At 51.3% G+C, this 11627-nt stretch overlaps 1 protein-coding gene across 5 annotated transcripts in view; it reads left to right on the top strand.

Moving 5' to 3' along the window:
* Positions 1 to 6255: 6255 nt before the first annotated feature.
* The window catches only part of HEG1 (heart development protein with EGF like domains 1), an 81143-nt gene continuing 75771 nt past the window's right edge, over positions 6256 to 11627 (top strand). For 3 of the 5 annotated variants that reach the window (XM_082392275.1, XM_082392274.1, XM_082392276.1), the window contains exon 1: positions 6257 to 6745. In XM_082392275.1, the coding sequence (XP_082248401.1) occupies positions 6478 to 6745 (268 nt within the window). In that variant the 5' untranslated portion in view covers positions 6257 to 6477. Of the gene's footprint in view, positions 6746 to 11627 lie in introns of all 5 variants that reach the window. The other 2 variants (XM_082392272.1, XM_082392273.1) reach the window with 2 other exon arrangements.

The following is an 11627-nucleotide window of genomic DNA, read 5'->3' as shown; positions in this document are numbered from 1 at the left end:
CTATCCTGAAATGGGAGAGAGCCGATGTGCCCCGGCTCGGGCCAAGGATGCTGGGCGCCGGTCAGCAGAGAGGAGCACACTGGAAAGAGCTGGAGCTGCTGGACACTGCCCGCCAGTCTCTGGGAGCCCTGAACAGGGTGGGTGTGCTAGCACATTGGTCTCACTCTCCACAGCTTTCTAAACTTCTTCATTCTGATGGGTAGAATTGTGTCCCCAGAAAGATACGTTCAACCCCTAACCTCTGGTGCCTGGGAATGTGACTTTATTTGAAAAGATCTTTGTAGATGTCATCAAGTTAAAATGAGATCAGACTGAATTAAGCTGGGCTCTAAATCCAATGACTGTGTCCTTATAAGAAGGCCAGGTGAAGACACAGACACACATGGAAGGAAGAAGCCCACATGGCAATGGAGGCAGAGACCGGAGTGGTACGTCTACAAGCCAAGGAACACCGAGGATTGCCGGCAGCCACCGGGACTGAGGAAGAGGCAAGGGAGAATTCTCTCTCCGAACCTTCAGAGGGAGCATGGCCCGGCTGACACCTTGACTTTGGACTTCCGGCCTCCAGATCTGTGAGAGGATAAACTCCTGTTGTTTTAAGTCACCAAGTTTGTAGGTACTTTGTTTACAGTAGGCCTAGGAAATGAATATATTCATGTTCCTCCAAATTTCAAATCCTGAGGTCCCACCCCTTCAGTCCCCTACTCTTAACAAATAGCTTTGTATTTGCTATCTTACAAAAAAAAAAAAAAATTCAAGTCCTCAGGCAGAAATCCAGATCCCCTCACCCCGCTCCTCTTTCCCTCCTCCCAAGGCCGGTCCCTCCACCTGCGCTACGGATTCCGTCTTCTCCGGCTTCTCAGAAGCCCTTTCCTGTCAGTCATCTTTTCTCTTTCTTAGACCTTTGATTTTTCTCTCTCCCAAGTAGACCATTTCTATGTTCAAATTCTCCCACTAAAAGCGAGAAAAACTCCCTTACTCCTAATTCCCCTGTAGTTCCTGTCCTAACGCACTCTTCCTCTTCAAAGCCAAGCTCTCTTGAAGTTATCTTGACCGGCTTGGTTTCCTCACTTCCCATTCTTCCCAGCTCGCTCCATTGTCCCTTCTGCTCCACTGACACCTTTCCTAGTATGGTCACCGGTGACTTCCATGGGGCTAAAACCAGTGGGTTTTCGGGTCTTCACCTTGCTGGACCTTTCGCCGCGTTACACGCTGTTAACCACGATCTCCCTCCCTTTGCTCCAGTGACGCAACTTTCTCCTGGACTTCGTCCCACATCTCCATGGCTCCTGCCCAGTCTCCCTTCTGGCAGAGTCCCCCCTCCCCAGCCATCTCATGGTGTGTCCTCAGGGCTCATTCTTAGGCTCCCTTCACTGCCTACAGCCCTCTCTAGATGATCTCATTCCCAGTTATGCAGATCTAGACCTCAAACTGGGACCTCTCCTCTCAGCTCCAAGTCTGCAGATCGAAACGCACACGTGACATGGCCACATGGACAAGCTCAAAGACGTCCCAAGTCCAAGACAAAGTTAATGATCTTGACCTCAAAGACCTAATTCTCATTCACTCTTCCCGCTTCCTTGTGAATGGTACCACCATCCATCCAATCATGAAGGCCAGAAACTCAGGAAACCTTTGACCTCTTTTCCTCACCCTCCATATCTGTCTGCATATCTTGTGGATTTTACCTCACACAGTCTCAAGTCCACACTCTTCTCTGAACTCATTTCTATCACCTTCATCTAAGAATTATCATTTCTTATGTGGACTCCAAGAGTTCAGGCATCAGCGCTTGTTTCTTTCTAAATCATTCCCCTTATCATAGCCAGAATGGTGCTTTCCATTCCCACCTCACTAAGCTAAAACCTTGAAATGACTTCTCTAAATTCTTAAGATAAAGCAAAAATCTTAAAAATGGGCTGTTAGGGTCTGCCTGATCTGGTCACTCTGAAAGTCTCCGGCCTCACTTCCCTCCACGCTCTTCCTCGCTCTCTGTGCTCCAGCCATGTTGGCTTTCTGTGGTCCTTTCCATTTATCCCAATCCTTCCTGCCTCAGGGTCTTTGCACATACGCTCCCCACTCTCCTTTGCCTGATTAACAGCCTACATGTTAATGGCCTACAGAGCTTTCAGATAGTAGCTCAATCTCATGTTTATAGGGAAACCCAACCCTCTCTCCCTCCTTCAGGGCACTTTCTACAGTGACAAGTTTACATTTACATTCTTTGATAACTATCTGTCTCCTCCAAACCTTTAAGCTCTGTGAGGTCTGAGACTCACCCAACACCCAGCACAGTGCCAGGCACAGAGTAGTCAGTTAGTAAATATTTATTGAATGACTAAATAAAAGAAAGAAGGTGCTATGTTGGGTTCTGGAGATACAAAGAAGAACAAGGCCCAGGACTTCCCAGAAAGCAGCTCATTGATGAGGGGTGGGAAGGGACAAGCAGATGAGAGGATGAGTAAACAGATCCAGGGTGTAAAAATGTGATGAACACATAGCAGAGGAGCAGGCCAGAGGAGACAGTGATGGCCGGTCCCAGTGTCCCACCTCCAGATGAAGCTCAATCCAGGAGTCTGTTGACTGGTTTCTCAGCCCTCAGGGACCCTAGTCCCGTGATGTTACTGATATGCAGTTACCACCGTGTCTACTGCCACAAACCCTGCAGGGGCACTGTCCTCAGGAACGGGCACACTTTGGGCCTGTTCCAAGGGCAGCGTTATTAAAGGCTCTGGTTACAGCAAGAGCATCATGTGGAGCATTTGAGTCCGATGGGCTCCTGATGCCTTCCAGACAGTGATTTCATCATAGCCTCAGATCAGCCCTGGGAGGCAGCAAAGGGTAATGATTTTTCTCCCCACTGTACAGCTGGGGAGACTGAGGTCAGCAGAGATCACTTTTCTTGGCCAAGGACTGAGAACAGCTCAGAAAGAGAACTTGGAGAGAACCCAAGGCCCTCTCTGCAGGGTCCGCCCCCCAGACCAACTGGCAGAGGAGGACACCCCAGACCGAGCGTACATTGTAGCAGGAGCCTGCAGGCTTGTTTACTTTGGTGCAGAAGGACATTTCATCACCTCTTGGAACCACAGAATGTTAAAACAGATAGGCCCTAAGAGATCATCTGATCCGACACCCTTGTTTAATGAGGGAGGAAACTGAGGCCAGAGATATGAATCTCCCTTCCCCTCCCTTTCCTTTCCCTGCCCAACTGATGCTGAGCAGTAGGGCAGAGACTGCTAGCTGTTTACCCAAATCTCTTCTCCCCTTCTAGCCTATACGGCTAGACTATATTTCCCAGACTCCTTTGTGGTTTGGTGAGGCATGAGACCATGTTCTCTCTAGTGAGATACAAGAGAAAGTGAAGCCTGGCCCATCAAAACCTCCCATCCTCATATCTCCGTATTCTTTTTCACCTCTGGCTGATTGGGATGTCAATTCCAAGGGCAACTTTGGAAGCTATGCATTAGAGAATGGCAGAGCTGCCACAATGCCAAAGCCCTGAAAGGCTATATGGCAGAAAGCCACCCCCTGACCTGAACATCAGTGCCTAAGGCTGTTAAGTGAACAGGGAGAATAAAATATCTACCACATAAAGTTGCTGCATTTGGGGAGCATGTCTGTTACTGCAGGGGCTTTCCTGTCTCATACAAGTAGAGACAGGAAGGCCCCTGCAAAATCTCTGACTACATACAGCATTGGGTAATGGAGATAGAGGCTCGCTGATGATTTCACTGTCAACCACTTTGGAGTGGCCCCTCTGGAAAGGCTAGGGACCTGGCTCCTAACTCACTCAATCCAGGAATTTGGTCTGAGCTGGCCTCCTACCTGTTTAATTCTAGATCAGTAGACTCCCAGGGCTGGAATGGACCTGGGAATGTCATCTGATTTATCCCCTTGGCTCCCGACAGGGCCTCTTCTAAGCCATCTGAGATGACCAAAAATCTTGTCTGGATTTTTATATCCCTGGGAAGGAAACACTCCAAATTCCTTAGACACTTGTTTTATACTTCCTTGCTACTGTGTCAGAAGGTTCTTTACTGAACCCTAAAACAGCAGAGCTGGAGCATTCCTTAGCAATCATCTAGGACAATCTTTGTTTTACAGATGAGGACACTGAGGCCTAGATCACACAAATAGTGGTAAAGTCAGGACAGGAAGCAAGGGCACTAAGATCAATTTGACTACTCTTTCCAGGGTTCTATCTGCCTCTAACTCTCTCTTGCTGTTTTCTCATGTTCTGCCTGGGAGGAGATGAAAATATGCTGGGGTCCATCTTCACTGTGATCAATCTTTCCAGGTTCTCCTGTGTTTCTCCCCTCACCCCTCCCCTCACCTACCCAGCTAACCCGAAATAGGTCCTTCTCTTAGGAGGCAGAGAGACGATCAGAGAGGTGAATCTATGCCTAAAGGGGAGGCACGTGTGACGTGCATGTTTGCTCCTTGGGCCTTGGTAGTGAAGACATCTCTGAATCCACACCAGAAGCCTGTAAGGGTCATTAAATCCTTAAATGTTACTGGTTGCCCAGGAGGGCAAACTGGGCTACGTGAAATGTTGTCTGAGAAAGGAAGGGAGCAGCAGTGACCAGAACCTCTGAACACAGTTTCTTGGCTTATTGGGGTTTGTCTGGCTGCCTCTGGGCAGCTGGGGGCAGTCCTGCCTTGTTAATATGAGAGCAGGATCCCAAGAAGTTGAACTGGGGCCATGAGCGCAAACCAGGTTTCTTACAGGGGTGTTATTGTATGGTACTTTCTTGGAAAGACCTGGAAATTCCATGTGAGAGCACTGGAAAGTTGGGTTTGTTTTGTGGTTCTTTAAAAACAAAACAAAATAAAACCGAATCGTTACTCCTCACTCCACAATTTAAGGTGAGCTTGTACATAGAGAGCATCCTTTATGTTTTCTGCCAAGTGACTCACTTGGACTGAATCACCAGAGTGGGCCTGGGTCCATCTGCAGCTGCCCTGGACACCACAATCTGCTCATTAACCTGAAGGGGAAGTCATGGGGCTCAGAGATAGCAACTGAGAGGAGCAGAGAAATGGGGTGGAGACAGGCCTGAAAGGGAAGTCCACACTCATCGTTTCCCGAGCATCTGGTGGTCAGACATGGTCCCCAGTGGAACTGAGGAGATCCCCAAGGAGCTCCAGTATTCATTTCAGTTGAGATTTTATCGGGATTATTGCAAATTCATAATTGTGGGACAGAATTAATGATGCCACATGGTCGTTCACAGATAAATCCCTTAATCTTTGGGTCTAGCTTCAGAATCTTGAGCAAGTTATTCTTTCATTTTGAGCCCTTCTTTCTTCACCTAGAAATGCAGAGGCTTACAGTCTAAAAATTTAGACATTTTATCCTTTATTTACCAAGAAAGTCTGTTTACACGAAATCTTTGAATCTCTCCTCCGAAAGTGTCCATTTAAAATTCAGGAATCTCTGTGCATCCTTCTGTTTAATTTGCGATCTGCAGCCCTTTTCCGGATATGAGTTTGCCCTAGCCCTGCCTGAATTCACAGTTTTCTTTTCCCTGCAGCCTGTTTGGGTGTCCTGGCGGTGACATTTCTGCAGAACTCTGGTGTGAGCCAAAGGCAGTGGTGGGATGGGGATGCGGATGGAATCCGGGCTTGAGAGGGCGCAGGGAGGGGCATTGGATGACTCCCGAGTTGGCTGCAGGGTAAAGTGTTAGGCTTGGACACCGCCAGCTCAGCCCCAGCCCTGGGGACTGGAGGAGAGGTGGTGGGAGGGGTGGGGGGGTGTCAGATTAGTAAGGGTGGGGAGCAGGGCCCCAGGTTCCACTGCTCTCGCATAGCAAAGCGCTTTGTATGATCTAGTTGGTGCTAATTGTGTTCCCCAGCACCTGCTTTTCACCCATGGACTGTGCATTTAAGGAGTTGGGAAATTCTGGTTCCAGATTCGGAAGACTCAGATTTTCTAAATTTTCTGCACATGGCAGGGCAATACTAATTGGGGGCGGGGGGGGGGAGGGGGCGGCGTGTGTGTGTGTGTGTGTGTGTGTGCAATACTAATTGGGGGCGGGGGGGAGGGGGCGGTGCGTGCGTGTGTGTGTGTGTGTGTGTGTGTGTGTGTGCCCGAGGTTGCCGGCTCCTAGGACCTCCCTCCACGGTCCCAGGCCGGCGCTCGCGGGCCCGGCCCCCGCCCCCTTCCTGCCCTCTCCCCGCCCCGGCCCGGCCGCGCTCGGCCGGTGATGTCAACCCGAGGAGGAGCCGCCCGCCCCGCGACGCGCCCGGGCTAATCAGCATGTAGCGGCGCCGGGGCCGCCTCCGCCGCGCCCGCCCGGCCCTCTGCCTCCCTCCTGCGGCTCCCCACAACTTTTGAGGCGGGGACCGCGCTCGCAGCCTCACTTCGCTCACTTCCCCGGCCCCGGGCAGCACCCGCCGCTCGCTTCCCTCGCACCCGCGCCCGCCCCGCGCCCGCCCCGCGCGCCGGGCATGTGAGCGCGGGCGGGCGCCGCCACCATGGCCTCGCCGCCGCCTCCGCTCCTGCTGCTGCTGCTGCCGCTGCTGCTGCTGCTGCCGCCGGCCGCCCCCGGGACGCGGGGCCAGTCGCCCTCCCCGGGAGGCGCGGGGCCGGCGGGGTCGCCCGAGCCCGGCCCCGAGCGCGAGCTGCCGCTGCCCCCGGAGCGCCACGGGCCCGCGCCCCCCGGCCACCGCCAGACGACCCCTGCGCCGGGCGTCGCGACGCGGCCGGGACCCTCGGGCCGGGCACCTGGAGGCAGGAGCGCGGGTGAGTGAGAGCCGGGGACTGGCGCCGCGCGAGCCTCGGGCTGGGGGCGTGGGCGCGCCCGGGGCCGCATCCCCCGCCCTAGGCCCTGGCGCCGCTCGACCCCGGAGGGGGCTCCGCTTCCCCGGGGCGCGCTGGGACCGGGCGGGGGGGGGGGTGGGCCGGGCGGGAGGGCAGCGAGCCGGGAGAGTGGTTTCCTAGCCGCTTTCGCGGGTAGCTGGACTTGGGGGTGTGACCATCCTGTTCTCCCCCCATCCCTTTGGAAGAAAACTTATCTTCCATGGTGTACCCCGGACCCCATATACACCTACCTTAAAAGAAATAAATTTAAAAAAATCCACACCTTCACAAAGCACTTCTCCCACTTCGGAGGTGATAACGTCCGACGGGTCCATTCCCCAATCCCATTCTTTTCCTATAGATACAGAAATGGGCTTCTTCTGGTACAGAGCCTGACTTTCAAATGTAAATAACTGATTTTTTAAAAAGGGTTCTAGCCCTGAGGATATTTGTAAAGGACAAAGGATGTAGTTGGAAACCAAACACTCTGCTGGCTCTCTCTAAAGCAGAGAGACTCCAGGAACTGTGTGGAGGTGGGGCTCCAAGGTGAAGCCCTGCAAGGCAGACGCTGCCACAGGGCTGTCCCCGAGCCTTTCCTCCCCTTTCCTTTCCCCGTGAGCTGCAGCTTCATGCACAGCCCCCGCCTGTCCACTCAGAGGGACCTGCCCTCTCTCCTCCGGACCTTTTTATCCAATTCCTTCTTTGGGTCTGCAAGAAATGCTAAGGACATAAGGACCGAGTGGAATTCCAACCATAATACCATTGTGACCTTGGGGATGTCACCTCTTTTGATCTCAGTCTGTCCATCTGTGAAATGGAAGTAATGATCCCTGCTCTTCCCAGCCTCCTGGTGATGATGTGACAAAATGAAAGTAAAAATAAGTGGAAAGTGCTTTGAACAAAGCCAGCAATGCGGTGGTGTAAGCCACTGCCTTCCTGTGAGTGACACAAGGCATATGTTCTCGCGGGTTATCCGGAGAAGCCAGGTCGCTTGAAACAGTAGGTATTGTCTTGGAGTTTAGGTGAAGGCTGAGAAGATTTCATCTTTCTAATGGATACTTCATTTAAGTCTCTCATATCACACAAACTTTCTGGGATAGGAATTAGCTTGCTTCATTGCACCTAGGGATGCTTCCTCTAATTAAATAAGAAGAAAGCTTTAAAAAAAAAAAAAAAACTCAGATCCTCCAGCAAAAACTCAATTCCACATTCAGTAGTAATCCCGTCATTGCAAATGCCTTGTCCTTGTGAACTTCTCCATCACTGGCACAAGATTGAGACACTGAGGAACTGTAAGGGAAGAGAGAGGAGAAAGAAGCTTCCAGACCTACGAGAGACACAGTCACCATGACTGCAACTCTAGGTGACTTACAGCATCCATCATTTTAAGTTCCACAGGAAGGAATCAAAAACATAAAAGACAATATTTCCTGGCTTTCTCACACTACAAGAGTAACCAAAGAATACTGTGCAGAAATTTGTGTGTCTTCTAAATGGGAAGTGGAGTGCAGGGTATTGAGGCCATCTCAGGAACTAAAAGCAGTTTCTCTGGCTGGAAGTCAGGCTTTCTTAGCTGTAGGACCTGATCTTGTTAGTGGAGGGGTGGGAGCGACGCTGACTTGTGGGGGGCCTGGCTGGATGAGGCTGGTACAGGCGTCTCCCTCCTTCTCTTGTGGCTGAGAATCCCCACACATCATAGAGAGCTAGGTGTTACTGGGAGAGGGACAGTGGAGGCAGCTGGCTTAGGGACTCAGCAGGTAAGAGCTGGGGCTGATCTCCCTTGCTGGTCACAGACACCCCTCCGCCCCGACCGCCATATGTGAGCCACACTTCCTCACAGGTGTGGCAGGTAACTGCTAATCTTGGCTTTTGCAACCTTCCCGGTTGCAAAGATTCATTTGGGGAGGTGAGAGCAATGGAGGTTTCAGGTGCGTGAGGCTCTGGAGGAAAGCACTTGAGAGTCCCAGAGAGCAGGTAGGCAGGAGCTGGGGTTGTCCAAAACTTCTCTTACCTAAGAGGATCTCCCCTGGGACCACCACCCCCTCCCCTGCACTGTGCACAGAGACCACCCAAGGAGTGTCTGCACTTCACCTGAGCTGAGGCGAGATCTCAGGTAGGATGTTAGGAAGGTGAGATGAGAAAAGAGGAAATTGATTACCTATTGAAAACTTCTAGAAGCTACTAACATGGCTTAGGATTCAGGCAGGACCTGTGCTGCTGTTCTGGTGGCCCACATAACATCACTTAGAGGGAAAAAGAAACAATGAACAAGAAAGTCAGCATCAAGTGATTTCAGTGAGTCCAAGTTTCCTAATAACCTCTGAGATTTTCTCTGGACCCTTTTTGATCGGCCACCATGTATCACAAGGTACAATCAGTTATTTCCCAAGGCGGCCAAGTCTCAACACTGCAGGGGCTTCCGGAAGCCCTCTGGTCCACACAGCGTCCCATGTGGTTATCTGCCCTCTCAGCACCCCTGACAGATGGCCACCCAGGCTCTGCACCAATCTTTTAATGTTTGGGGAGGTGCTTGCTGCTGGTTATGAGCCGTGAGTCTTACAAATAAGGTGCTTCGTTTGATCGTTGGGGAAACTGCCTGTAGCCCCTTGTGTTGCGGAGATGCTGGCGGTCAGTGCTTGGTCCCCATGGCCTGGGCTTCCAAATATGATGTCAACAGCAGGGACCAGAGAATGTCCTTTTCTTCCCTGGGGCCATTTCTAGCCCCTTAAGCTCTTGGCAGAGTTCAAGGTTCTCACTGTTGAGTAACCGTGCTTGTGTTCTGTGTGTGGGTTGTTTGCCTGCCTTAGACCTTAAGTCCCTGGATGGCAGAACTGCCCCCCTTTGTTTGGCCTTTGTTAAGCTTTTGCACCCACCTGTCACCCGCGGGCTGTTAAGCTAAACTTGTTGCTGGTGTTTCAGCCAGTGGAGGTAGAGAGGATGCCAAGTCCTCGAGGTTTCCTTTTTCTTGCTGTTTTTGTTTTTGTTTAACAACTCAGGGTTTCTGAGCCACAGTTCTGAGTGCTTAAGTTGATATGCTTTGACTTTTGTACTTCTCAGTCCGTGCTTTCACTGTGAGATCCACAGATGAGCGGGGGTGGGGAGGAGGAGGCCCAAGTCATAATGAAAATCAGTGCAGAAGGAAAGCACTTTCCCACCCAAAGGGGAAATGACGCTAAGGAGCTGAGCAGCCAGACCGAGGAATAATAATCTGAGAAAAATGCAGCTCCCTAGAGGAAAGGAAGCGCTGTGAGCCCAGCCCCTTCTGGGCTGTTACATAGCTGTCCCCTGAATTGCTGTAACTTTGTGGGCCAACTTGTCATTTAGCTTTAGCTGAGGGGGAACCCTTACACAGTGCAGTGAAGACCTGGGCCGGGCAGGAGGCAGCCCCCTGGCACGAGAGGGAGCTTTCCTCCGGGCATGTCCTGGCCGAGGCTGGCGGCGGTGGTGGTGGGGATTTCTGAGAAGCCCTCTTGCTTTGATGGAGGGTGCCCCAAATAGAAGGAGGGATGTGGGGAAAGGGACTCACCCTGGCCCGTGTGTGTTTAAAAGCCAGGTCCTTTTAACTTCATGCTTGCAAATGCTGAACAGCTATTTCCTGCCCGAGAGCCGAATGGTGTGGGTAGGGTGAGAACGAAAGGTGTTTGCTGCCCAGCCAGCCAGTTACTGCACCCCTAGTCCTGGACAGCTGGGGAAGGAGCCTCTGCCCTCCCAGTGATCCCCTCTGCCTTCCAGCAGCCCTGCCCAGCTGGCTGAAAACGGTGTTCTCAGAATTGGCCTGTTGTCTCAGAGCTGCTCAGAAAGAAAGCAAAGCACAGATGGCAGTTGAAGTTTCTGAGCCCTTAGTGCCTCCTTCAGTGGCTGCCCTCTGTCCCCACACCCTTTTGTGTGAACGGGAGGTTTCAGCTGCAATAAACGTGCCCCCCTTCAAGAATCCTAAGGAAGGAAGCAACAAGGAAGGAGATCAGTTTTGCGCCCTCTTTGGCTTCTAGCCTTTGAGCACCTGTGTGGTTGGAACTTATTCCTCGTCCCATTTAACCCTCAGAACAACCCTGTGAGGGATATTACTGACCTTTTACAGTCGTGGAAACTGAAGCCTGGTGATGTTAGATCAGACAGTAAATGGAGAAGGAGGAATTTAAATCGATTTGACCAAATCCGTTTGCTCTTTCCACAATATCATGCAGCCTCGGTTTTCTCATGGGTTAAATGGGGTGAGAGTTGCCTAGATCTCTAAGATCCTCTCCAGTGCATCGTTCTTCTTCCTCTCTTCCTCAGATCCTTGCTCTTGCCCTTTTTTCGAGAGTAAGGACTAGGATTGGAATGAGAGACAGAACGAGGAGATGGCAGCAGTAGTGGGGACAACCTGCAGAGTAGAGATCTAATAGAAGATGGGACTGCAAGTCTTTCTACATGTGTAAGATGGTATTTTATTTGGAGATTGTGAATTATGCCCTGTTTCTATGCCAATCCATAAGGTTATTGATGCCAGAGGTAGCTACATTCATTAGCAACCAAACTGAAATGAATTGGTGATGTTCTCAGTGGGCTCTCCTGGGAACAGGGCTGGTATTCTGAGGAAGTGTTATGAGTACTTCTTCAGTAGGAGGAGACGTCAAATGGTACCCTATTCAGAGGCTGTAAAATTGTTTTCTTTTTAACTTCTATGCCCTCTTCTACCCACTCATCGTGCATCTCGAGTAGATAGAAACGCAGATGTTTCTGTCCTGTCTTCTCTCTCTTCTTTTGTTGGAGTGTGGTACATGGCTCCGTCTGCATCACGTTTGACTGATCTGTAAATCAGACAATCTGTACAGAGCTCTTTCTC

The sequence above is a fragment of the Balaenoptera borealis genome (genome assembly GCF_965194805.1).
Source record: "Balaenoptera borealis genome assembly, chromosome: 5".
Lineage (NCBI taxonomy): Eukaryota > Metazoa > Chordata > Mammalia > Artiodactyla > Balaenopteridae > Balaenoptera > Balaenoptera borealis.
Note: the sequence above shows the minus strand (reverse complement) of the source record. Positions and strands in the feature narration are given on the sequence as shown.